The sequence below is a fragment of the Lotus japonicus genome, chromosome 1 (genome assembly GCF_012489685.1).
Source record: "Lotus japonicus ecotype B-129 chromosome 1, LjGifu_v1.2".
NCBI classification, from domain to species: Eukaryota; Viridiplantae; Streptophyta; class Magnoliopsida; order Fabales; family Fabaceae; genus Lotus; species Lotus japonicus.
In genome coordinates this window covers 110051226-110078280 of record NC_080041.1, presented here as the reverse complement: position 1 = coordinate 110078280, position 27055 = coordinate 110051226, and the positions used below count along the sequence as shown (strand labels likewise).

Sequence of the window (27055 nt, the reverse complement as noted above, 5' to 3'; positions counted from 1 at the left end):
AAAACAGTTGCATGTCTCTCCCAGCAAATATGTAATTGATGTTGATAAGGATCGGCGAGTATTTTATGCGCAAATAAGGATTTTATGATAAGGATCCCAATAATAAAATTTGAAATCATGCCTACTTTAAATGCAGATACTAATGCTATTATTATCTTGTGATTCGCCATAATTAGAAGGCAAAATTTTCCGAATCTTATTAATTTGCAAAATTATATTTTTGACTTGCAATTAACTCCTTTATTCATATTCATTAAGGAAGATCTTATGAAGTAACGGAGTAGTTGCCACCAAACTAGGCAAGCTTCTCCTTAGCACTCATAGCACAGACAAAACAGTTCAATTCAATGGTTTCATTTCAACAGGTACAATTTCCTTTGTTTAAGGTTAAAATGAAACCACTTTATTTTCCTTTCTTTTGTTTTACTAAAATAGTTAGAGCAGAGCATGCAGCATATTCGAAATTACTACTACTCAGAAGCTCAAATGATAGGAAGTAGCTTTCCCCGGAGATTCATCTCACAAACATACAAGAACAGTTTCTCAAAGCCAAGATCAAATGCTGCAGAGATCAAATTATTGGCTGCTAAGAAACACAGTGAAGCAGAAAAGAGACGTAGAATGAGAATCAATGGTCAATATGACACCCTCCGCAACATCCTCCCCAACATAATCAAAGTAAGTGTCACTATGAAGATTATTGTTGTTACAATAATAAATGGCACATATGATTAGTCATATAATCACCTTACATAGATGCATTTTATGGAATACGAGTATCTCTTATTGCGTGTGTATGAAAATTCGCTAAACTAAAATTGTACTATTTTGATAGACAAGTAATTGATGGAATTCTAAATGCAACTGGTATAAGGTGTTTTCTTATTAAAAGAGGCTACAAAATATGTGAGAAGGGGGGACTTATTTTTTGTTTTTCTCATTTTGATTTTTCTTGACAAGCTTGCTAAATTTAGATTTTGTTGTCAACTAATAGAAGGACAAGGCAACAGTACTGGTAGAGACTATCAAGCAAGTGAAGGAGCTGAGGAAAAAAGTATCCAAATTGGAAGTTGATGGCCCAAAGGAGGTTAAGTTTCCTAGTGGGGCAGATAGACTGAACTTGGTAAAATGTAATGGTGAGGAGGGTATAGTGAAGGCCACTTTCAGTTGTGAGGATAGGCCTGAATTGATGTCAGCTATAGCAAGGGCTCTCGGATCAGTGCAAGCCAATGTGATAAAAGCTGAGATGATGACTCTTGGTGGAAGAACCAGAAGTGTGTTGTGGGTGCAAGGTCTTGGTGATGAAGGTTTGGGGAAGCTCAAGAGTACTTTGAAGGTTGTCATGCACAAGCCAACCTTCAGGATGCGGCATTTTACTCAATAACTATTTTGTGTTGTAGGATTCCCCTGATCTTGGAATCTAACCGAGACAGAATCAGAAAATAATTGAAGAATGCATTATAAATTGTTGTTTTCCCTTGCTTCTAACTTCTAATGGTGGTGGAATGTTGACTCATTTTATCTACAATTACAAAAAAAAAATATAGTCTCGTTTGGATTTCTGCAGTATATTCTTGGAGATTTTTTTTTTTCCAATTGGAAAGTAAAACTAATTTTTCAATTTACAGGCGTGCAGCCCAATTAGGCACACCCAAGCGTTCAAATTCCCCACTTAACGTTTTTGACCAAGTGATTCTAAACTCTTTTTGTGTGACTTTCATTCTAATAAAATACTTTAAATTTCAATACAAGGTAAAGTAAGTCTCTCTCTCTATATATATATATCTATAGATATATATATATATACACCCACAAGTAGTGATTCATATGCAGCAAAAGAACCCAAAAGTAGTCCATTATGAAGTGCTTGCTTACTCTCAAAAAAAGAATGTGCATACTTCAAGGCAGGAGAAAACATGTCAGAGATATTATAGTAACGTGAATCACGAGCCTTCTTGACAAATTTAAGTAGCCACTTGGTTGCGAAAACACATCTCAACACAACAAGAAGCAAGATTTTGCCGCGTTGACTCAAATGTGGATTGGCGTTTAAGTTCAACGAAATCCAAACATACACTAGTTTACGAGATAGTTTTTAAACACGCGAAAACATAGACTCCGGGCAAAATTCCTTGCAACTTTACAATGCAACCAAGCAAACATCGTATAATCTTTTCATCATTAAGCCTGACACCTCAAGCCAACTATTACACTCGGATTGCATATAGCCATGTACCAAATTCATAAGGAGTTTGATTACTGCAATTAGTAATATGTAGAAATGCCCGGGCATAAAGAATTCAACTTACAAAAACATAACTCCAAAAGCCTGATTGGATAGCAGGAAGAATACAAGTACAAAGAGTCAGGGTGGAATTGAACTTTATGATTGGTGTGAAATGAATCAAACAAAAAGATACATGAGAAGCACAGAAACTGAATGTTCAGAGAGTTCAGAAGATTTGCCCTGTACAAAATTATGCAGCAAAGACAAAGTAGGACTTACCAGTCACTCATGTTGCATCTCAAACCAACACAGGGAAAGATTTGATGATATTCAAAGGTGTAACACTGCCACAGATTTGGTCAAGCATGATGACCCATCCAGCTCATGAGTAACATGATTCCTTGAAATATGCTTCCAATTTGCAATATTAGACACATCACATACAGTGAAAAAATCCAACACCTGACCAAATATTTTGAACATCTCTACCCCAAAAATGAGGTTCTTGTCTGATACAAAAACAGCATTCCAGTCCATTGGAGCATCAGGATGCACTGAGACTTCAGTCCAGGTAAGATACACGAGATCTAACTCCCATAATTTTCTAACAGCCTTGTTTCGCCGGCCAATTTGGCCATCCCCTTCACACCAAGACACTGAGAGCATGAAAAGACGGCCATTAGAAGACACAAGTTTCGGGTAGTACTCATGTACATGGGGTGGGATTGGAACGGCTTGAATTGCAATCCAGAAACCCTTTTCTATGTCATATGCAGCAAGCTTGTCTGTCTCGGAATAAACATAAAACATCCTGCCACAAACAATTCCAGAACAAGCGACCCCGAAATCAAAAGGCAATCTAGGGATTTCAGTCCATTTATTTGAAACAGAATCATATACTTCTCCAGAGTCCAGAGGCTCATCCCAAGATCCCAGACCTCCTACAGCTATCAGCAAAAACCTTCTACTTCCCTTTGAGCTTGAATGATCACTTCTTTGTCTCAGGAACTTGCATGCCTTTCTACCAGGCAAAGATGAAGCTTCACCCTCATTAAAAGATCTGCAATGACGTCTCATTGAAAGCTTATGCGGATCCTCGTACACATCTGAAACCCCGCCAATCCTTGATCTTGGGAATCGTCTATCCTGTCGACTTTGATGACTTTGACAAGCTGGAAAGTCTAAATTGACCTCAATTACTCCTAATACAGGAAGTGATCTAGCATATTTCATAGCTGGTGATTTGCGCCAAGATTTTGTCAACGGACTAAACACAAGGACTCCTTTGTGTGTCTTGAACGAGCTCCTATCCACTTTACCAAAGTTCGTCAAGCTAGAACATCCTCCAACAATGAAGATATCATCCTGCACACTAGCGACAGAGAACAAGAACCTTCCTCTGAGAAAACTAGCATCCATCCTATACCATTGATTCATTGACACATCCAATGCATGGATCTCACCAGAGCAAAAGCCATCTTTAACAGCACCAAACATAAACAACCATGGATTTTGATATGAACCCTCCCTTCTCATTTGGAGGAATCTAGGGGCGGTGGTCAAGGACCTCCATTTTTTGCAAACAAGGCGAGCATTCATGAGACTAGTCAATGGAAGCCTGACCAAACACATTTCAAGAATATCATCTGGAAGAAAGACATGCATCCTATTGTTTGTTATCAATTCGTCAACTTCAGAATTTTTTCTGCTGTGCCTCCTCCAAAACCTGTCCTTCACCCCATAAGAGAAGCAATCAACGACAGTTTCTTCAGGGCCACAAACTGGTTTATATCCCTTCCCTTCTTCACTGGCACTAGATCTCCTTCTAGTGCTCGAATCACCAAATTCATCACCAGTGTCAGCACCTACCTTGCAGCCCCCACCCCTACCATACAGATTTAAGCATCTCAAAGAAACTCCATTGACACCATCATCTTCTTCCGACGCACTAGCGTTGTTTTTCTTCCTCAACTTCTGGCTGACACTCCTCACAAGACGCTTGGACACGCTCAAACTGTGCAAATCCTGACAAAGAGATTCCTGTGCCCCCAATTTTTCAGGAAACATCATGCTCACTACTCTTTCACTAGAGAACACACAAGACCCATCACATGACTTTCAATTGGCATTCAAACCAGCTCACCTTCTAAGATTCATCCAAACAAACAAAACACAATAAGCTATAGATTCAAGCATTGTCAAAGACACAGGAGCATAAACAGTCAAACACCGATTGCAACCCCACATAATATTTCACATGCCAAAGTCCATCATCTTACAGAAAAACAAATGGGTATTGAAAAAAAATGATTTTTTCCACACAAAGACAATGAATGAATCCAGATCCTGAAGGGAAATGAGATATATGCGGTGAAAATCACCAATTTGATTATCAATCAAAATTTTGTGAAATGATAATCCAAGAAATGAGCAGTGAGTGATACCTAGGCATAAACCAGTGAAGACAAGAAGCAAATTAGGTTAGGTTACCCAAAAAGAGAATCAATGAAGCAAGCAACTTTGTGGTTTTCAACGAATCGAATGAATGCGTAACGGAAACAATTCACAGAGAATCCTAAAGGCGAAAAGGGAAAAAGGAGAAAAAGAAGATGAAGAAAACTTACATTGCAATGCAATTGAGAGAGAAAAGAATCAGCAATTCCATGTTCTTGTGAAAGGTGAAATGCTCATTCATTGTTATACCAACCCCATCCACAAACTTCACTTTTTCTTTTTTCTCTTTTCATTTCATTATTTCATACCTCAGATTGGAATAACAAACAAAAATGAAGAAAAAAAAAAAAAACAAGAGATCTGAACAGGACAATAAACAACAACAATTGTGTGGGTTGGGACACCAATTTAGTAAAGTGACTGCATCACTCATTCAAAAGCTACCCATCAACCTTATTTATATCTTTTAGATTTAGTAATTGCTATCAACACACTCTTTTAAACATGCGGTCTATCACACGCTCCATGTTATCGGTTTATCTCTAAAATAGTTAATGTACTGTAAAGATTAACCGATCGCATAAAGTGTGTGTTCAAAAGAATGTATTGCTAAGGTTTAAGATTTCTTTTATTCTGTTTTATTTATTGATTCTCGTACAACCGCTACTGCTTGTCTTTTTTAACTTTTTCTTTTCCTTTCCTTTTTGCTTTTTTCTCTTCTCTTCCTCTTATACTAAGTCTATGTCTAGTACCATAACATGCCATGTAATGATACATGGCCAAAAGAAATGTCATGGAATAATAATTATGTAACTTAGCATTAAATTCTTCATGTGAGTGTGATTTATGAAGCCACGTTTCAAGTTCAATTGTTACCACTTACCATGCTATGTAACTCCACTTACTGCATCAGGAAAAACTCCACTTACAAGATTGTTTGGATTTCTGCTACTAGTATGGTTGCATATCTCACAATAAATTGAGATGGAAGGGTTTACAAGTGAATATATAACGAAAATTAAACAATCCAAAAAATATAACGAAAATTCAAATATATATTGTATTAACTTTTGGTGTTTCATTTAGGTGTGTTACACTTTCAAGTTTCAACAACTTTAAAGTAGTGCTTATGAGTTGTATTAGTTGCATCTTATATGTATCTGATTGGATTACATTTCTTTGATGATTTGCGACGGAAATAATCCGTCACAATTTGTCAGCGAGTTTGCGACGGAATAAGTATTCGTCACAAAGTTCTTGTCAGCGGTTATTCATGTGTCAATCTGTAGATTATTCCATAACCTTTGTTACAATAAACTGTAACGTAAAGAGAGAAATCAAGAGAGACGTTGAGCGCCGCCATCAACGGTGGAACAAGCGTATTCGCCGGCCGTCGCTGCTGCTTCCATTTCCTGCTCGCAGTCGCAGGTAGCAGTTCTTGTGTTCTTCCATTGTCCTTGTTTAAATTAACTATCCAATTCATGAATTCAATGATTCATACAAAATTTCTGGTTCCGCCACTGATCAGCAGCATCACACAATGAGTTCTGTGAACACTGAAGAACCCCAAAAACTGGAATCGGAGGCTGTTGAAGGAGAAGAAGAAAATCAACAACTTCAACTACTTGTAGCTGAGGACAAACTCGCCTTGCAATTCATGGATTCAGTGCATAACTACCTATCCCTCTTCGATGCATTGTCCTCCACACTTGGACAGGTACGTCAAAACCAAATTCAATATTGATTGATTAACTGTGTTTTGAGCTAAAAGCCTAAAACCCTTCCAGTAGAACAAGGGTTTTTGAATTTGATAGCTACCCACCTTTCAAAGTCTGTAATTTCCCACTACTTAAGTCAAATTGTATCATACCCATAGTTTAGTTTCTTCAAATTAGTGTAAATACAAGCATTGGTCACTGTCAACATTGAATCTATTTCCTTTTTGTTAACCTTCTTTGAATTTTGGCAGGGATGGCTGGATTTAGCTAGTGCTCGACATTCCATGGGTGCTTCACGCATTAATAGCAGTTTATTGGACCTCAAGTTCCATCCAGCTGCTACAACATCAAAGATAGTCAAATACCAAGGTAAAAATTGTGTTTTATAGTGAAGATAATGGTTGTGAATGTTTGATCTTACTTGTATCCTTTGTGTGCTTTTATGCTTTTGCTTGCATTATTATGATGCCTTTCTGTAACCGATACTTTGTATTAATTTTGATGGAACCTCTGTTTTAATATATGAAATATTGCACTTGACTCAATAGGTGAACAACCATGCTTCATGTTGCGCAAATGGGTATCCTCTGAACATGAAAATTCTCAACTGGAAGACAAGAATGGGAAGCTACAAGATAGTAGTGGTATGAAGTCTTTTGCTGTTATATTTTTCCCTGTGCACTGGGAGTGGTTTCTCTTATGTTAAAATTTAGTATGACCTTGTCAATAACAACAACCTATGGATCAATATTCAATAACATCACAATATCATACATATCATGTATTAAGTTCATAGGTATAGAGTATTCTCTCTAAATCTCTCTTAATGATATTACCTGTAGTTTATCTTGGTCTCCCTTTTCCTTGAACTATTTGATTATTACCCACTATTTGATTATTACCCATAATAAAAGATTGGAATAGAGAGGGATACAAAATTTTATGTCAAAGTCATGTGAAATTTTAACACGAGATGATATATTCCCACATGCTTCACATGAATGGTATGTTTTTCCCCCATTCATTGTTGATGTGACGGGGAAACCTGTCTACTGAGCTGGCATAATACATGTTTTTTCTTTAGATATTAACATACTGCAATTTAAACTTGATGTTGGGGTTAATCCTGAAATGAATGGTACACAGAAGAACAAACTTTTATTACATTGTAATCTGATTTTTCCATTCTATGCTTTAAGTCGCATGTTAGCTGTTTCTCATTTTCTTATACTTGGCTTTGCAAACAGCTGAGGTAACCGCTGCAAATAACTTATCAGGGCTTGCAGATGATGAGGAAGTAAGCATTCTACAAATTTATCACTCTCATTAGAATATATTTTAGTTTCCCTTAATGGGATATTCTTATATTAACACAAGCATTGCAAGTAAAACTGGATAGAATTTCTGGTATCTTTGCTATGTACATATGATGAATGAATTGTAGAATTTGGTGTGTCAAACATTTTCTTAGCATGAGTATTTGAACTGTCAATTAAGTTACTATATAAATCTTGTTAATGCTTTTCATAGGTTCAAAAGGAGCGATCCAAGTCCTTGTCTGTTTTTGGAATTTTAATTTCCCCCAAGCTTCGATCCACACAGCTTTCATTTGAGAAAGGTGGATCACAGAACTTGAGCTCTTAAATCTCCATACATTGTTTGGACATGTGAATTCAGTCATCTGCTTATATTTTTATACTTGACAGACAGGATATATAACGCATTCTGTCAATTGAAATCATTTGCAGCACTAGAAACCCTCATAGAATTAGCAAATATGCGTTCATCATTGATACATTCTTTTCACCAACTTCATCGAGAGACGGAAGATACTGAAGAATGAAAAAGTAGCAGTTCTCTCAGGTATTGATAACCTTGACTCCATTAGTCCATTTGCTTTCTTTTCTTCACCTATGTTGGCTGAACAAACTTAAAATATTATGTGTTTCATTCTTTCAATTACACGTTAAGACTATGGTGCTTAATTTGGTTATATGTGCTGGATATTATAAGCACACTTCGTGATTTAGTGCATGTTTGTAAGGAAAAGCTTCTGTGAGTATATTCTGGATTTCAGAATTGATTATGAGAAAAGAGAAACTGATATATACATGGTTTTTTTTGTGAATAGGCTGAGTATATTCTGGATTTCAGAATTGATTATGAGAAAAGAGAAACTGATCTATACATGCTATTATTTGTAAACAGGCTGACAGAATTGTATCTCATGTGGATGATCAAATTACTGTACTGGAAGACCGAGCATTGCAAGGTTTTGGCGTTCAATTTGTTGATTTATCAGAACACAGCAAAATTTCCTTCCAGTGCTTATTACACTGTGCATCCTTTTCAGAGTCTATGAGATTCTACATTAGTTTTGAACAGTTTACAGAATGCCATCATGTTGGATGAAACAAATTCTTCAAATATGTTTCTATTCAATATTTTTGTTTCCTTTTACTTTTTACTGTGATGTCTCATTGTATTCAAAAGCACACTATGATTTGCTGGAAACTGTGGAATACATAGAAAAATTGGCAGCGCCCTTGCAGTTATAACATGTTTAAATTAACTTATTTTTCTTTCATCGGAATCAATTTGGAGTACCCAGAAACTACTTACAAAAAAAGCTTTTCCCCAGTATTAATTTTGGTTTAGACAGTTGAATGGAACCCCTAGTATTGAACTTTTCATAGACAACAATGCATGCTAGAGTAAGGGTTGAACTTGTGCGTAGCTTGATCACTTGAAAAATGAAAATGACAACCACCTTAGCTAATTCAGTCCTCAGGAATACAATTCGACCGACGGAAAAAAGCCTAGGTAATACCCACATAAGCTTATAATCCAAAAAATAAATCCAAATAAGCATTACAAAACAAAATGAAATGCTTTAATAATGTAATGATTTACAAAGAAAGACACATGAGGACGCAGCTCATAAAAGGAAAATAAAAAGAAAAAAGACCTCACATGCCGCTTGCCACAATCAACTTAGTAGTACATCCACACCATGTCATTTAATTTTATCTCTCTCTATCTCTCTGTCCACGCACTCCTCCTCACATTACCATTAAAAAAAAGAACTGTCTTTAAACTAATACATGCGTCATATAGAACAATATTTGCCGTGCCGCTTTTTCTTCTAGCTATACACAAAAAAATAGGCTATCATGAACAATCAAGTAAATAGAAACAACAAAGAAAACCGGGAAAAAACTTGGACTGCATGGAGGCTAGAATGCCCTCCAATTATCAGATTCTTTCTTTGGAGATTGATTCTCTGAAGTAACCTTAAATGGACCAGAGGAACCGAAAGGATCCGAGTCATCGAAAGAGAATGGAGCATTATAGCCAAAGTCCTTGCTGCTACTAATTGAGTCAAACCTCGCATGCCCCTGACTACCACCACCGAAGCCGAAGTCTTTGCTGCTACTCATGGAATCAAACCTTGTGAGCCTCTCGGGATTGTTGTAGCCGAAATCTCTGCTGCTACTTATAGAATCAAACCTTGAGAATTTCTCGTTATTATAGCCAAAATCTTTGCTGCTACTCATGGAATCAAATCTTGTAAGTCCCTCAGGTTGTTGTGGAGACTGAGAATATCCACTTTCAGGAATGCTGAAGGAATCAAACCTTGACATGTCAAAGAAGTGATCCCCTGCCTCACTGTACCTTGGAGAATTACCGAAATTGGAAAGTGGTGTTGCAGGCACTGAATCATCAAAAGCAAATGGGCTTTTTGTTCCTGTTCTAACTGGGTTTATACCAAAATCATCAGATTTAAAGACATCCCTCTGGTGCTCCAAGTCAGAGTCCTACAGATAGAAATTTTAGTAGCTTTACATCAATTTTTGTTTTTCACAGAAGCCTTATGATGCATATGTCCAGAAAATCAAAGCAAATTGATCTTTGAAAATAGCATACTGTTAGGAACCCAGATTCCTAACAGTGGACCTTGAAAATAAATGCAAGAAATAAAATGAACAGATTGTTTATTTGATGGGCAAATGGAAATACAGAGAGGGAATGGTATCCCAAATCTGACACAGAGCCTAGCTCCTATAGGAAGCTTAGAGCTTCCTACTCATCTCTACAACTCAATGATCCAAAGATGACCTCTCAACCTCTCCATTCCCTTCTTATATAATGGCCTATTACAATCATATTCCTCTCTCTATTCTGTTAGGTAGTTGCTAGTAATCCCCACTTTGCCCCTTCTAGAATACACTATCCATATTCCTTGGTTGAATGATGGATCAAAGGCTCATAAGTGCCATTTGGGCCTGCTTGGAAATCCCAGGGTCTAACAATACCACCTGCTGAAAGATCAACCTTGTCCTCAAGGTTGAAAACAGGGAATTGGCTTCTGATGTTAAGAGTGTCCTTCCATGTTGGTTCATCCGCAGGTTTGCCTTGCCATTGGATCCAGACCTGAGGAAGTGTAGATTCCTGTCTGGTAGTGAAGCGACTAGTAATTACTGAAAAAGGATGCACACTAGCCACTTCTTCTCCTGTCAAGTGATCTAGAAGTTGTAGTTCCACAGAATTGTTTCCAACTGCTTCTTTAAGCAATGAGGCATGGAAAACAGGGTGCACGCGGCCTCCTTCAGGTAATTGTAATCTATAAGCCACCGCGCCAATCCTTTGAATTATAGGATAAGGGCCATAGTAGGGAGCAGTCAGCTGGGGACAATCACGGGTCACAACTGAATTTTCTCTAAGAGCCCTGAGCTTGATGAAGACCCATTCAAATCCCTCAAAAACAAAAACAGAATCGAAAGATAGTTGGCACACAACCCTCATTTCAGTCACCTCATCAGAATACCAGCCACTGCAATGAACAATTCTGCCACAAAAACACAAGTGATCAATACAGCTTCTACCCGGATCCCATAGTTGCAACCGGAAAGAGTACCATATGCATAATGTGTTGGGCGAACTTTCTTCATCATGGGGACAAATCCAGTTTATGCAAAGTGGTTGAAGTAGCATTGAACCACCATCTACTGCTTCCATTACGCTCCCCGTGGATGATATCTCAGTTACCTCACAAGGGATTGAATGGTGAGAAACACGAGTATTCCAGAAAAATTCCACATCCTTAAGGGACACACCATCATGCTTTTCCATCTTCAAGGTATCCATTGGAAAAGGCGGAAGAACAATCTCAGTTATATGATCTTCTAAACATATTGTGAAGTAGTCTCCCTTCAATACCAACCCATTATCTATTGGTGAAAAATCAATGACTAGAGTCACAATCTGATATTCTGTGGTTCTTCTTTCCTTACCACAAGGCTGCACCCTCAGCTGTTCTTGACAGAACTCAGTTGCTAAAACTGGTGATGAAAACAAACTAGCGATTGCACAACAAACACTATACACCACCAAATTTTTCATGAAAAATCTTTCTGTCCTTAAAGATAGTTCACCACCAGCCTCCATGACTTGTGTGTCTTTGATAGGAGCACAAGTATGAATCGCGACAAACTCAAGTGGCTGAAGTGCAGAGAATGGAGAAGGGTCCAAGAAGTCCTTGTTGAAAGTGCCAAAGATGAAAGGATCTGTTGCTGGTTTCCCTGGCGGAACATGAAGACGTCGATCGGCGAAGAAAGAGAAATGCAGGTTATCATAGGTCTTCTCATAAACCCTTTCATCTACAGCAATGGAAACAAGGAGATGCGAATGCAACACAAAGTCTGAATCAACAACCTTCACGATAGGTGTTCCCTCCTTGTGGAAATCAGAGAAACCATTGTCGATGGTACCAAAATTGAAAGCCTCAACCTTTGGTTTCCACTCCGGAAATTCGAGTTCTTGGTCAGCAAAGAACGAGAGAGATGAAGCTTGCATCGTGTGTGAATCACAAATTGATGAAAGAGAAGTCGAATCAAGAGTAGCGGCATCAAGGTATGGCGGTGAGGATGAATCTACAGCGACCACGCCTTCAATCTCAACACTTGATTCTTGCACCATATCCATGTCCACCGAATCAGAAATTGGCGAAGAAAAAGATGTATCAGCCTCAAATTCCGTCGGTGAAGATGGTGAAGCCAGTGAAGATGATGAAGGAGTCAAGAATCCTTCATTGAATTCAGCACTTGTTGCTTGAACTTTGAATCCTTCATTGAATTCAGCACTTGTTGCTTGAACTATGGGGAAACCAGAGATTAACGCAGGAGTAAAAGACTCTGTTTTCCCTTCATGGTTATGCCCGTGTGTCTTCATTGCCATTTGGGCCCAATCCTTTGCTTGGCCCACTTCCACCAGTTTGAAAGTTGGGCTTGGCCCATGAGAAAGGTGAGTCCCAGCTTTGATTTGCTCCTGACGTTCCAAACCTCTAGCATTGAAATGTTGTGAGCCTCCAACAGCTGCGTCCTCTCGCGCCTCCGCCGCCGGTGCGCCGTGGGCCTCTAATCTCGCCGCCACATGCGCTGGGTACGCCGCCGTGTGCAGATCTGAATCTGGCGGTTTTTGTGGCGGTCGCATGGTGGCTTCCGGTACTGCCTCATTTGCAATTGCTCCTTCGCTTGGGAAAAGCAAGATCTTGCTTCCCTTCTTCCCCGATTCTGGATTTCTCGAACCTTCGAGCCCTAAATCGACAAATTGGGAACCAATTTCGGCTCCTTTCCCTATTTTCTGTAATTCTTTCCGAAGACCAGTACTCAGCCCCTTCGTTTGCAGCAAAATTCTTCCCTCTGATTCAAAGGTGAGGTTCGGAATCACTTCTTCCATCGCTGAATCTTTCTCCGGCGCAGCTTCCAGCATCGCAGCAATCGTCGCAGGAAGATCCTTGACAGCCAGTGCCACTGCAGCCAGCGATGTGCACATCTCCGCGAGCTCATTCGCCATCGCGCCAACTCTCGCCTCCATCTGGGTCTTGGTTTGCTGGTTCCGGCGAAGATCATCCGGCAAAGCGTATCCGGCAGGTCGGACCATTTTGTTAGGAACCCAGATTCCTAACAGTGGACCTTGAAAATAAATGCAAGAAATAAAATGAACAGATTGTTTATTTGATGGGCAAATGGAAATACAGAGAGGGAATGGTATCCCAAATCTGACACAGAGCCTAGCTCCTATAGGAAGCTTAGAGCTTCCTACTCATCTCTACAACTCAATGATCCAAAGATGACCTCTCAACCTCTCCATTCCCTTCTTATATAATGGCCTATTACAATCATATTCCTCTCTCTATTCTGTTAGGTAGTTGCTAGTAATCCCCACTTTGCCCCTTCTAGAATACACTATCCATATTCCTTGGTTGAATGATGGATCAAAGGCTCATAAGTGCCATTTGGGCCTGCTTGGAAATCCCAGGGTCTAACACATACTTTCAAAGATACCAATTAAGTTGATACCAAGATTCTTTTAGAGAGAGAAAGATACCAATCAAGTTGATACCAAGATTCTTTTAGAGAGAGAGAGAGAGAGAGAGAGAGAGAGAGAGAGCAGTAATAAATTAAAAGCTAGGTATGGTATGAGTTACCTTGGCACCCCAAATTGAGTCCACGTCATCATTATTGTCAAATGCACCCCAAGTTGATTCATCAAAACTTCTGTTACCATAGATTAATAACATCATAATTACTACATGAACTAGAGTCATGGCTATCCATTGCAGAAACAAATATAAAAACAGAAAAGGGATGAGAAGAAACATAAATCAATAACCTTAAAAGGTGTTCCACCCCCTGACCCCAAACACCTAACTAAATAACAACCAAAGCCTTATCCAATTAAGGTGGATTCAGCTACCCCAAAAACCTCATGACCAATCAGGAAAGAAAAAATTTATTACCTGTGTGTTTCTGCATCTGCTTCAGAACCTTTTTCAAAGGCATTTGAAAAATCGTGAGAAGGACTCTCTACTGTAGTCCTCCCAGCTGGGCTATCGTGAGGGCTTCTAGCCATGTCATCTTCACTGTGTGCATAGGAAGATTCATCCCCAACTGTATAATCACCATTAGCAAAATTTCCTTGCTTCCCATTTGCAGTTACAGGTGAACCTTGAACTGAATTATCATCAGAGAAATTTTGTTCTCCTTGAACTAATGCAGGTTTGGTTTTTGAAGACGCATCTTTGGAATCAAACGTGAGATCATTGGCAAATCCTGGAAGTAAACAAACCAATTAATAAAACAAGTTACCTTATGCAAAACATGAAAATAATACTCACTAAAAGCATAAGGCGTACCTTCATCTTCAAATTTATCCCAATCTTCATCCCAAAGAGCTGCATCCTCGGATATTCCAGGTTGCCAACCTTATAATTCATTGCATTCATACACACAACCACCTTAAGTTAGAAAAAGAGAAAAGTGCATTCACTTGTAGCACTATGCTGTAGTTTAAGGTTGTCTCATCTAATACTTCAGCCACTCGGACTGACCCATGCTGCAATGAAAAGTAGTATAATGATGCATGCTGAACAGAACCTCACTCTTTTGTCTAAACCTTATTCTCACATAATCAAGTGATACAAATAACACAGAATGACAGATCACAAGACGAAACAGGTTTAATTAAATAGCTATATTAAATTGGATAAAACAGGCAGAGAAGAAAAACAAATATAAGTAGTTTCTCAAGAAGTTGATAAGCAATCCTTTGATTTCAATAAAATACAATTTAGATAGTATAGGTTTCTTAAGTGTAAGAGGATACCACACATGAGAATCAATAACAAGAATCATGTATAGCAAGACAAAATTAAGTCAAAATAAATTACAAAAAATGCAGGGTGATTCTTGGAGAGTCAACAAAGAACAGAATTCAGTGATTGAGAAAAGAGCCATATCAAAACAACATGAGACTAAAATTACCAGCAGGAAGCTGAATCATTGCAATTGACTTCACATCTATCCCATGCTTCTTGCACCGTTCAGCTAGAGCCTTAAGTAACTCCTCAAGATCTGACTGTATGCGTTCAGCACGGACCTATGGAATTAGCTAACATTAGTGACGGACTAATAGACAGGTTTACATATAATTGCCTGTCTTAATTGAAGAAATGAAATTCACCTGAAGAATACCATCTGCACTGCCTCCTTGTTCCATTTTGACGATCGCTTGCTGCAACTCCCCCTTCCTTTCCTAAATATGTATTAAATAATGATTAAATGATGCACTGAAATGTTTCAATACAGTCATATATCCTCCTAACTAATAAGACAAGAAGTCAGAGGCACTAGTTCCCAACATCAGAGTCAAATATAAACAGAAAGTAAAATTCTCAGAAACAGATAACAAGTTAACTGCAATATGATTTTTCTTCCCAGAGGGAAAAAAATTAGGGATTATTAAGAAAACAATAAATTTATTCTGCCAGGTTTCAGTGGATTTGAATGGGCAAGAGGGCCATATGTACTTCTAAAATATACTTCCCTCAAACCAATTTCATACTGAAGATTTGGTACCTAAATAATTTATTGGGCATAGAAGTCATGAAATCCCAAAAAGATAATTTCTTATCTCAAAGGAAGTATGTCCCTGAATTTCGAGAAGACAAGCCTGCTTGGGAGTAGACCAAGCCAGCCTGAAGCTTACAAAAGATTAGGTCACCCGTCACCCACAAAGATAGATACAAAAGGTTAGTGGTCTGGCTGGATATGCATCTGGCGCACACTCCAAAGCACGTTATTTCAGAAGCTACACATTTAATGGGTATTACAGACTTGATGTGGGTTCTAGAAGTGAAACCAAGCACCCACTGAGAGTTGTAAGATCAGCGCATGGCTTCACTAAGCACCACTCACTAGAAAGCTCTAACTTGAATAGTATGTACTTAATGAAGATTCAAGAGAAAAAGTTCAGCAAGAATTACAGGCATATGCAGCTCCAAGCATTTGCTCAGGTTTATGATCTGATGCTCCTTTCAGGCCTAAAATTCACTACCAACAGCAATGCCTGCTGGCGGAAAACCTAGTTTCATGCAAAATCAAGAATATAGTTGCAAGGTCTAGTACCAAACTCAATTATTGTGTTACGGAAGTTACAACTTGTGGGAATATATGGGTTAGAAAACTGCTGTCTGAAATTAGGTTTGGCATAACCATCACAATGAGAGTCTGCTGTCATAATCAGGCTGCTGTACATATTTGCTCTTAATCTAGCACTCTAAAAAGCATATTGAAGTGGTTTTTCCTTTTGCCAGGCAAAGGGTTCAATAGAACTTCATTCCCACTGTTTATGTTAGAACAAGCATGTTGTTGCAGTAAAGGTGATTAAAGAATAGGGAAAAGATAAATGGAAACAGAATTTGAAGTGGTTCAGCTAACAGAATTTGAAGTGATTATAGACTTGCATCCATGCAAGTTTGATTCTTTCCACCTCCATTCTAAATGAAGTTAAATTTCAACACAATGCAAGGTGTATTGCATTGTATGTGTTTCAAGCTCAAAGGACTCTCTAGGGTGAGAAAGGTGTTTTAGAAATAAATCATTCATGAGTTTTTACTTTACAGGTTAAGCTTTTTTTTAAGTATTGGTCCCAGACAATAACAAGATCAACAATGCAGTAAGAAAGATATTGCATACTAAATAGTAAGAAAGAAAGGTATTGCATACTAAATAGTCAATAACAATAACTTCTTACAAATAACCTATCATGCTATCTATCAACAAATAACGTAGAAGTTCAAATTACCTGTATATCACGGAATTTAGCTTCTTCTACAGTCAATTTGGACGCTATTTCGGCTACTTGTTTGTATTTCTCTTCATATTTCTTGCCCAATGTTTCTGCCTGTAACATACCACCGAATGAGGGCGAAATATTTTAACATCTTAAACTTTATATTTTCAGAAAAATGAATATACCTCACGCTTATCTGCAGATGCCCTTTCTGTAATCTCATTTAGTCGATTATCACATCTGCTTTTGTATAGAACCTGATATACAACAAACAAAAAGAGGAAGAGAGTGAGTGCACTGCCTAACATGTTATCTCTCATCATTTGTTCAAGCCTATTGCATTACTTTTTCTTTAGTCAGATTTATAGCATATAATCACCCACCTTACCTGTTTAAATAAAATTTAGAAAGGCCATAAATTCTTACTTGCTTTCAGCCCCATTAAATCCTTAACTTCTGCTTAAAATCATCAATATTTTTACTGCCTACATGATTAGTTTCTCGAGGAGGGGAAAATCCCTTCAAAATACCCAGGGTGCGAACTTAAGCTTAACTAGAATCATAAACCCTACCATTAAGTCACAGTAGAATGATAAGGTATATTGAACTGAAGAGACACAATCATGACTTAAAAATGTGGTGCTGCAACAGAAAATATGTACAATGTAAATCAGAGAAGTTTTGACCTATTTTACATTATTTTTAATAGTAAATTAGTCCTTCCTGCCAACTTACTCTGCTCGGATACACTGAGTGTGCTTTGATTAACTTAATTTATGCTTATAATCGCACACTCAGGAGAGCTATTCACCTTTATAGTCGTTTTATATAAAAAATTATGCAAAACCAAATATGTCATAATTCTTCCACATAACAACAGGTCAAAGATCATCAATAAATAATTCTTAATCTAACTGGTATGCAATTATTCCATCAATCGAATGTAAGCTTGCTTTGAAACAAACCACCAATAGTATGGCCTAATAGCCTACAGACAGTTGACCTTCACCACATGCAACAACAATCCAAAATCAAAAAAAAAAGAAAGAGGAAAGATACAAATTACTCACTAGTTCCTGCATTTTGTCGCGGTAAAACTCAATCTTCTCTTTTGAATCTAAAATCGCATTCTGTGTTTCTTCAGCCTACAACATCAAAGAGAAACATTTTTTTATATCAGAATGTGCAAGAGAACCAAGAGTCCAAGACCATGTACAAATAATTTCACCTGATAGAAGATATCACTAACTGTGGCATGATTACCTTAGGATTTCAAAAGTAACTTTGAGCCCCATAGTTCATTTTAAAATTATTTGTTTTGAAATTATATTTAAAACCAAAAAACTACCTTATGATTCACCCATGAAAGTCTTATAAAGTGGCAGAATAACTATAGATCAAAAGGTAATTTTGACCCCTATAATGATTTCTGAAGGGGCTACCAAGAAAGGGACTCTGAAATTTTAACTGTGCCCTCCCTATTAGAGCAGTTTCTAGTTGTACATTTGAAAGGGATTGGCAGAAATTAGGAGACCAAGATATTCTGGCAGGTTGCAGGTTTTAAAGTTCTTTGGTTCATTTGGCAGGGAGAGATATGCTCATGTTGTCAAAGGTGTCTCTTTTCCCTTACATTTGTTAATAGATATTGTTGCATTTATGGCTTTAAGATGAGTTTCATAATTTAGCTTTTTTTTCCTTTTTAAACGGAGCATTTTTCAGTATAAATGAAAAATTTACAAATTCATCAAGATAAAGAGAAGAAAATACAAAGAGTTAGGAGGATCGATCCTCCTTAACATAAATAAAAAAACACAAGCGTCAAAGAAAACCGAAAAAAAAAAGAACATTGGATTTGAACCTTTACTTTTCCATATTGAGTCACACATGGACAAAAACCACAAAGGCAATACCTTCTTCCCAGCAGTTGCCTCTTTCTGCTCACCACTATCTGTGTCACTGAAAAGGGAATCCTCCAACACAGGTGCTCCTGACTTTTGCTGATTAGGCTGCACAGTGTTATCAGCTTGGGCAGAAGTTACTTGCACGGACGGCCTCAAACCAGTTGAGGGTGCCACAGGCCGAGCACCTGGAATCCCTTGTTGCTGTTGAAAACCTTAAATAAAAAGTAAAATTTTAATGAATAAATATCCACAAAATATAGAAAAGGAAAAGAAATTTTAAGTTAATGTAAATTAATGACAATACCTGGTCCGACACCCCAGGCTGCATTTCCATAATTAATTTTTGGATGCCCAGTCATAGACAGCAATGTCTCATCTAACATAACATTCCTTGGAAGGGACTGTGGAAGAGTATGACCTTCCCTGTACCGCTCCATCAAATAAAGAGCAAAGCAAAACTCCTTCAAAGTAAGCATGCTATCATTATCCTGATCAGATAAGTCCCACACCTTCTTTAAGACATCTGCAGAAAGTCCACAAAGAACTTATTATCAAACATTTGCTATCAGAAAACTAATGAAAGGTCACCCGAAGACCTATCCAAGAAAATTTCCAAAATAGTTAAGTACGTCATCAATCAAAACTTAGACAAGAAAGAGAAAGCAAAGAAACATATCTACTAACATCATCTTATCGGAGCAACTCTTCTCTAAGAAGCTTTTAATTTCTATTAGCCTTGACAATGGGAACTTCATTAGCATCAGCAATGACATAATTGTAGCCAACATGATGTTCCGTGTAAAGTTTTGCAACACCAAATATTGGTTAACAAACAAGCTATCCATGTAGGATGAACATGAGGATTTGGGATGTTGGTTTTCTTAGGTCATAATCAAATGAATTTCTAAATGAGGAGGCGATCTCAGGTCTAATAACTGTTACCTACGCTGTAATCCTGCTCAAAGTACTTCTACTTTTGCTACTTTTCTTTAAAACATTAACAAGAAGGATAAAACATGAGGGTTTTGGAATTAATTGTATATGTTCTCTATGCTGCTCACTCCCCCAAAATTTTCCTCTTTAATCTCAAGAGAGAGAGAGAGAAGGCAAGGGCTTGGAGCACTTTCATATAATGGTTGTAGCTTATGTTAGTGGCTTGTCTGTGTTCCTACCTATTGGTTACTGGATTTTAGTAGGTTTCTTTAAGAAGGATTCCTTATCTCCTCATCCTCCTTTGTATTTATTCCACTGTTCTAGTAAAATTGTACTTTTACCCAATCACTAAAACAATAAAATGAAAATCCCTCATTTAGGAAGTGGTTGTTAATTACGCAATAGTCATTTATCTATTATTATTATTTTGGTGAGATTGAAAATTTGCATTTCCTGTATAAGGAAATAAGAGTAATAGTAGTTAGTTGTTTCAGTAACGTTATGTTTCATTTGTCAATTAACTACATGGATCAAATAACAACATTGCATTTTGAGAAAAAATAAGGTTAAAGAAAGGTCATTTAGATCGAGATCTTTTTTAATGTGTTCCTGTATAGTTTTCCTTTGTCTTCGTCTTGATCTATTTATTGTGCTATCCAACATCTTTTCAACTCGTCTTACTGAGGCTTCCATTGGCCTTCATCTCACATGGCCAAATCATTTTAGGCAAGATTTAGTTATTTTTTACTCAATAGGAGCTACTCATACTTTTTTCTAGTGAAATCATTCCCAATCATATCTTTTCTCATATGTCCACCCATCAATCACAACGTTCTCTACTTAATAGCACTTAGCTTATGCTCTTATGGGCAATACATCACCCAACATTCAGTACCATAAAGTACAACTAGTCTCATGGAGGTTCAATAAAAATTCCTGTATCTGTGTATACAGGCAGTTTCTAGTTAAACCAGAAAATACATTAAAGCAAAAATAACAAAATTAGAGTTCAAGAAGCTAAACCTAAAACCTTCTGCTGACTATTGTTCCTGTTAGAAATATACAAGACTTCAGTGACTAGATAAGACATGAACATACCAAAATGCTGAAAGACTACATCAAACAGTCGTAAGCAGGAAAGTAAAAGGCCTTACCTATTGGTAATCTCCAACTTAAAAATAGACTGCGTGCCTGCTCCCCAGTGATTCTTCCATCCCTGTCCGTATCAACTTCCATAAACACCTTTGTATACTTCTGCACATCAGAAGGTTTCATTTTTGGCCATGAAGGCTGTGAATTGTCCAGATTAGTACTTGCAACTCCAACTGATATCCCAGCTGATGTAAGCGGAGAAACAGCTGGTGGTGAAATATGTTGGCTTGTGGGTGGTGCAGACTGCGGTCGCTGAAACTGACTGTTTGCACTTGTAGGCTGCATTGAGAATGCAGCCAATGCCCTCTGCACAGGATCAAGTGAACTTTGCTTACTTGCAGGCTGGGCACCAGACGAAGCAGGAACGATTGCTGATGAGGCAGGTGCACTGCTAACAGAATAATTCTGCCCACGAGGTTCCTGTTTCGGAGTGGATGAGGCAGCAGAGAACAAATCATTGCCCAAAACTGAATTGGAGGAGTACCCATTTCCAGAAACAGCTAATGCTCTGGCATTAGTATTTCCTGGCTGGGACTGGGACACTGAGGAGAGTGGCGTTGACGTCTGTAAGCCAACAGATGGAGTGATTCCTGCAGGCCTAGCAGGAGGCATACCAGTCCTTCCACTACTCCAATCATTTGAGATGCCAGGATTTGGGACATTGTGACCAGCCATGTTAAATCCTTGCGAAACATTTGGACCTCCAAAACCCTGTTGTGGACGGGGTACTGTACCAACAGGCATGGACTGAGGTGGTCTCATGGTCTGACTCTGCTGAGAAGGAAAATATTGCTGGTTCGCCGCAACAGGCCCCGGTAAGCCCTGTCCTCTATAGGCAAAATTTTGACTCGACGGGGGTGTTGTTACACCCATCTGCCGGGGTGCTGTTACACCCATCTGCGGGGGTGCTGTTACACCCATCTGCGGGGGTGCTGGATTCGGACGTGGTTGAGGTATAGCAGCAAGATTGATCTGCGGTGCAGGGATTTTAGCAGCAGCGGGACCAAATAACGCTGCCTTAACAATATCAGGCGTTAAATCTCGCTTACTCTGAGCAACAGTTACTAATCTCAGAGCATTGTAAAACTCAGTCCGCCCAAGGAAACCGGTTTTTGCTTGATCAGCATACATCCACACCTGTAGCGCACACACACGAAGCAAGAACAAACAGCATAGAGTTGGTTAACATTTCCCTATAATCCATCAAGTATGAAAACCTAAAACAACGATTCTAAGCAAACAAACACGAAATCATAACCACCAACTATGAAAATCCTACACCACAAACAGATTCAGAGGAATGATGAATGGAAGTAAGAAGTAACAGTGGATTGATTGATTTGTTAGGTTAAGATTAGATTAGAGGAATTGAGGAAACCTGAGCGAGAACTTGTTTGGACAAGTTGGATCCCTGAAAGAAAGAGACAGCTTCAGCACCACTGATTCTGCCATCTCCGTCTAAATCTGCTCTGCGGAAAAACGATTCGAACTGATCCATGTTGGGTGGTCCTCCAGCCATCGATCGTTCCCTCAAATTAGATCGAGCTGGTTAGGTTAGGGATTGGTTTCGTGGAAGTGTAGATTGAATTCGCAGATTTTGAATGAAAGGGAGAAAGTGAATGCGGCGGAATTGGGTGTTTTCCGGCGAGGTGAGATGTCTTCTCCGATCTCAACAAACGAACGCAACACAGGAACGCAGGAGGAATTTCATTTACATCTACATCTATACATTGAATAATATAATATAATCCCCCGTTCATACACTCAAAACAATATTCATGATAAATAAATAATATACCATTTGCATATATTATATACTCTTATTTTTAGACATTTTTTAAGGATAATCTAATTTTGGAAATGGTAGTTATTTGTAATAATTCGTTTGAATTAGTATTCGTTTGTTTAACGGTTTTATTTTTTTAGTGTAATGAATTTTTTTAAACTTGCAAGCTTAATGTATTTTACAAATATTAAAAATATATATATATAAAATTACTAATTGAAAATTTTGCAAAGTATTTTGTTAAAAAAAAATTTTAATAAAAACTTCAAATATTACGAAAGGTCGAGGAGCTTTGCAGCTCCAGACTTGGAGGCAACCTTCATTGGGATTGATTACGTCATTGTATAATATATTATATTGTTTAAATTAATATAGTCATATCTTCCTTTTGTAACCAAAAAAATAAAATTAATACAATCATATGTTTGGTGGAGGGCGCCGGTGGTGGCAGAAGTGGTGGTGGTATAGATTGTGGTGGCGGCGGCGGCGTTGGAGACTGGTAGTGATGGCGGTAATTGTGGTGGTAATAGTGGTGGTGGAGACGATTGTGAGGGGTGGTAGAGTTGGTTGCGGTGGTGGTGGTAGTGGCAGTATTGTAGAGCGGTGGTGGTGAAAACGATGGTGACAGTGAAGGATGGTGGATGGGGTGGTAGTGGTGGAGGCGATTATGAGGGTGGTGGTGAAGTTGGTTGTGGTGGTGGTGATAGTGGCAATGTTGTAAGGTGGCGGCAGTGGTGGAGGTAATGGAGGTTGTGAGTTGTGACAGTGTTGTAGGACGGTGGTGATGACAACAATGGTGGCAATGGATGGCAATGAATGTGGTGGAGTGTGGTGGTTGTTGTCTCAGTTGATTAAATAATTTTAAGTATTTTATACATCATAATTTTATCATGCATCATTCATCATTTATATGTTGGACTTTCTTTTGGTCGACGATTCCAGGAAAATGGACAGTACACAGCATGCATGAGGCCTAAAGGCCCCAGGGCGAGTAAATAGACCCTAGGCTTGCAGACCCACACACAACAGAATGCTAAGTCTACTGGAAAACAATAAAGCATGAACTGGCATGTTGCACCTATATGTAGCTCTGAACCCTAATCTAAGAGTGGTTCAAGCAGTACATATGTAATAAAGGAAGAAAATATGAACACATCTCAAAAACTATTTGGAGCTACCCCTAAATCGCATAAAGGAGCATCTCGTTGTCCTAGATCTCTCCGTCTTCTCCACCGCCCTTCTCCGATCTTCTTAGAGTGAGGTTGCTGCTTTCCGGCACTCATCTACCTTGAGGTGGTCGGCACTCATCTACCTTGAGGTGGGCCTGTGTAACGACACCTCTATGTCCCTCCGCAGAATACCAGCAAGGAGAGGAAGAGGGTTCCAAGTCCAATCTAGAGGAAGAGCTCCCCTATTAGCAAGATCTGCAACATGGTGAGCAACCTCGTTTCCTTCTCTTAGCGTCCAGGTAAAGTTGCTCGAATGAAACCCCTATTTTGTTAATTTAATGTCCTGCACAATATTCTTGACCTCACCTTGCTCGCTGCCCACTCTACATGCTTCAATGAGCTCCAAGGCGTCGATTCAAAGGTGGCATTCCTGCAACTAGATTTCCCGCTAAATTCACAACATCTCACAGGAGTAGGGCCTCATCCATCAACGAGGATCTAGTGAAGAACAGCTTGGACTGGCTCGAGAGAATATGTCTCGCCTCATCTCTCAACATAATCCTTAATGAGAAATGAGTATTCTCATCTTTAAAGGTTGCATAAATGTTGGACTTACAGAACCCCTTAGGGGGTCTCTTCCACCATGTCCTTTATGATCTTCGGGTGCCTTTAGTTCTTACAGTATAGCGATCAAGGGTTGCTTGGAAGTATTATCGTTGTGGCCTCTCTACCACTGTTAGGACCTCCATGGGGTTAATTGGGGCGTTATTGAACATTGTATTGTTCCTCGCTTTCCATATCCCCCCCCAGCAGGAAGCCCACGCGAGATAAAGAACTTTTCCCTTTCTCCTGGTTCTGTTGAAACTGAGCTACTCTTTCCTCTAGCCATGCATATATACGGCTAGTACCCCCTATTTTCGGGGACTAGCCCACTTCCCATTACTCAAGCAAGAGGGAAATTCCTAGCACATAATTAAGGGAGCCATGGAAAGGTGACTGAAACACCAGAAACGGCGACATACTTTTATTCTCATCAAGGCTGACAGACATGGGTTCTCTCTCCTCGAAGGTTCCAGCATCCGGTACTATTGGGCAAGCTTTCCCCTTATCTGACTAGTGGTTCTAACTTGATATCTATCATTGAGTCGGGATCAGAGTGAACCCGCTTGCCCTAACCTGACGGCTTAATGCCTGAGCAAGTAAGGCAAGCAACAGGAGTGCAGAGAAAAGGAGACGATAACACGGATTCCTATTTCTCAATGATATCCCACGATGAAGATAATTACCTGAATCCCGTGAAACCATTTCATAGAAGTTCATTGATATCCTCTTTATATAAAGCAAATCGACTTCGATTCTTGAATAATCGATATCACTTCTTGAAAACTTCCTTTTCTTTATCTTTAAAACTATGATCCTAATTCAATCGGAAAAACTAAAATTTACATTAAATTTACACTGGTATCATTTAATTTACCTAGCTTGAATAATAACCATCTATATGATTAAATACCATACGAATAGCCTCGACAAAAGCCTTGTATAGTTATTTTTATTCTAAAAGTTTTAGCTACTTTTGTTTAATTCAAATCATTGGAGATACTTTTAAAAGTAGATAAATTTATATAAATATATGCAATAATTTTTTTTTCCTGTGTTTTCCTTAGTTATGTTGGATTTAAAAATATTTTTCGTATTTTTTTCTATCTATTCTCTATTTTTAACTAGTAAATTCCAAAAATCAAATAAACAAGGAAGGAAAATAAAAAAAAAGCTCTCTAAGATAAGTGAAAAAGAAAAAAAATACCAAATCGTCGACGGAAAGAGAAGGATTCGAAGCCTTACTCTTAGATGGAAGCAAGATCCAAAGGTACATGCCTTCTACGGAGGCCATCCCTTACACCCAAAGCATTATGGAATAGCTTTTATAAGAATGTTCTGATACTTTGGGGCACTACTCCCCCCCCCCCCATACGGCTTTCCACAATCCCAGTTGAGAGATGAAAGAGGTTGAGAGAACCTGGTTTGGTGTAGTCGCCTTCTTATTGGCTTAGAAGTACCCATAACTTACAAAATAAGCTCCATTCTTCATGTGAGGCCATATGAACAGATCTTTCTAGGGGGCCCAGCTAATGGGAGTTTGTATGACCTTGAGTGTCTTCTTCGAGGGGAGGGCTAGTCGAACTTTCTTAAGGTTATTGTTTTAATCCATCATTCATCTCTTTAAAGTTAGTCTCTAGCTTGTTGTAATGCTAACATGTTATTAAGAAAAATAAAATTATGTGGCATTTGAAAAACTCAATCTTGAAAGTTTTTTTTTCTTCCAACAAAGCTCCTTCATTGAGAGAGAATGGGCTTAGCCCAAGAAACAAATTGAATAGTTGAAACTACAAGGTCAAAAACATAGAAATACCAAACATGTGATTTGCTAACTATTGAAACTATCTAGAAGAAAAACAATTAAAGCTTGCTGACTAGTAGTACAAAAGGGCAGCTTTCACTAATAAAAGACATGTAATGTAAATAATATACTAAAAATTTGGTCGATTCTGATGTATTGTTACGGGCTATACAAATATGTATGCTATGTAATGACAATATAAGTCAGGTATTATATACACATTAATATCATATATCTTTTTCAACAAAATAACAAAATGATTCATTTGCCTTTGGATCTCTATGTTTCTCCACTTATCCTTAAGATCTCCAATTGTTCTCTTCTGAAAAACTTGTTTCTGGGCTTTTTGAATGAATACCCAATTACATTTTCCAATTTATGCTACAACTACCACAAGGGTATGTTCCTCCAATGGAGTCCACCTTGTGTACTTTCTACTTCATTGGGTCTGTTCCTCCAATTTGTTTCTTGAGTCCTTTTGTTCGGCTAGAACAAAAGGACTCAAGAACACTATTAAAAATCAAGTTAAAACAAGTTGTTAATGGTAGTTTATGTACTTATAACTTAATTCAGAAAGGTTTAGTTAGTTACTTGTTCCCTAATTTCAGTTTTTCGTAGAGCAATAAAGTCAGTGAGCATTTGTTAGGATTCTAAATATTGGTAGGTTCCAAATTCTCAA

General features: G+C 38.3%; 4 protein-coding genes across 6 annotated transcripts; 2 read left to right on the top strand and 2 right to left on the bottom strand.

Moving 5' to 3' along the window:
• Positions 1-257: 257 nt before the first annotated feature.
• LOC130729158 (transcription factor bHLH131-like) lies at positions 258-1488 on the top strand. The gene is made up of 3 exons (XM_057580802.1): positions 258-365; positions 445-678; positions 995-1488. Exons 1-3 carry the CDS (start codon positions 348-350, stop codon positions 1382-1384), a joined length of 642 nt encoding a protein of 213 aa, XP_057436785.1. The 5' UTR covers positions 258-347; the 3' UTR covers positions 1385-1488.
• Positions 1489-2146: 658 nt separating this feature from the next.
• LOC130729157 (F-box/kelch-repeat protein At5g42350-like) lies at positions 2147-5105 on the bottom strand. Of its 2 annotated transcripts, none has more exons than XM_057580799.1 (2): positions 4852-5105; positions 2147-4373 (listed from the first exon to the last, which is right to left on the bottom strand). In XM_057580799.1, the coding sequence occupies exon 2, from the start codon at positions 4295-4297 to the stop codon at positions 2558-2560; it is 1740 nt and encodes a 579-aa protein (XP_057436782.1). In that variant the 5' UTR covers positions 4298-4373; positions 4852-5105; the 3' UTR covers positions 2147-2557. The 2 variants fall into 2 exon arrangements, with proteins under 2 accessions (XP_057436782.1, XP_057436784.1); XM_057580801.1 differs by lacking the exon at positions 4852-5105 and adding an exon at positions 4672-4803.
• An 864-nt stretch (positions 5106-5969) lies between these two features.
• On the top strand, positions 5970-8957 carry LOC130729156 (uncharacterized). Of its 2 annotated transcripts, none has more exons than XM_057580798.1 (8): positions 5970-6109; positions 6210-6398; positions 6651-6768; positions 6948-7043; positions 7647-7696; positions 7930-8017; positions 8148-8262; positions 8608-8957. In XM_057580798.1, exons 2-7 carry the CDS (start codon positions 6222-6224, stop codon positions 8240-8242), a joined length of 624 nt encoding a protein of 207 aa, XP_057436781.1. In that variant the 5' UTR covers positions 5970-6109; positions 6210-6221; the 3' UTR covers positions 8243-8262; positions 8608-8957. The 2 variants fall into 2 exon arrangements, with proteins under 2 accessions (XP_057436781.1, XP_057436780.1); XM_057580797.1 differs by having other exon boundaries at positions 5973-6109; positions 6213-6398.
• A 313-nt stretch (positions 8958-9270) lies between these two features.
• LOC130729155 (uncharacterized) lies at positions 9271-22755 on the bottom strand. Its single transcript, XM_057580796.1, has 13 exons — positions 22399-22755; positions 21023-22157; positions 19240-19458; positions 18945-19147; positions 18105-18179; positions 17220-17291; positions 17047-17145; positions 15424-15495; positions 15225-15339; positions 14597-14665; positions 14201-14513; positions 13889-13958; positions 9271-10217 (listed from the first exon to the last, which is right to left on the bottom strand). The coding sequence occupies exons 1-13, from the start codon at positions 22537-22539 to the stop codon at positions 9636-9638; spliced, it is 3165 nt and encodes a 1054-aa protein (XP_057436779.1). The 5' UTR covers positions 22540-22755; the 3' UTR covers positions 9271-9635.
• Between the last annotated feature and the right edge of the window lie 4300 nt (positions 22756-27055).

Coding starts and splice junctions, on each gene's coding strand:
- LOC130729155 (XM_057580796.1), bottom strand. CDS start 22,539: ATGGCTGGAGGACCACCCAACATGGATCAGTTCGAATCGTTTTTCCGC. Junction 17,146..17,219: donor CATCTGCAGATAAGCGTGAG/GTATATTCATTT, acceptor GGTATGTTACAG/GCAGAAACATTGGGCAAGAA. Junction 14,514..14,596: donor GGATAAATTTGAAGATGAAG/GTACGCCTTATG, acceptor GTTTACTTCCAG/GATTTGCCAATGATCTCACG.
- LOC130729158 (XM_057580802.1), top strand. Junction 679..994: donor TCCTCCCCAACATAATCAAA/GTAAGTGTCACT, acceptor GTCAACTAATAG/AAGGACAAGGCAACAGTACT.
- LOC130729156 (XM_057580798.1), top strand. CDS start 6,222: ATGAGTTCTGTGAACACTGAAGAACCCCAAAAACTGGAATCGGAGGCT. Junction 7,697..7,929: donor GGCTTGCAGATGATGAGGAA/GTAAGCATTCTA, acceptor TGCTTTTCATAG/GTTCAAAAGGAGCGATCCAA. Junction 8,018..8,147: donor ACAGCTTTCATTTGAGAAAG/GTGGATCACAGA, acceptor AATCATTTGCAG/CACTAGAAACCCTCATAGAA.
- LOC130729157 (XM_057580799.1), bottom strand. CDS start 4,297: ATGATGTTTCCTGAAAAATTGGGGGCACAGGAATCTCTTTGTCAGGAT.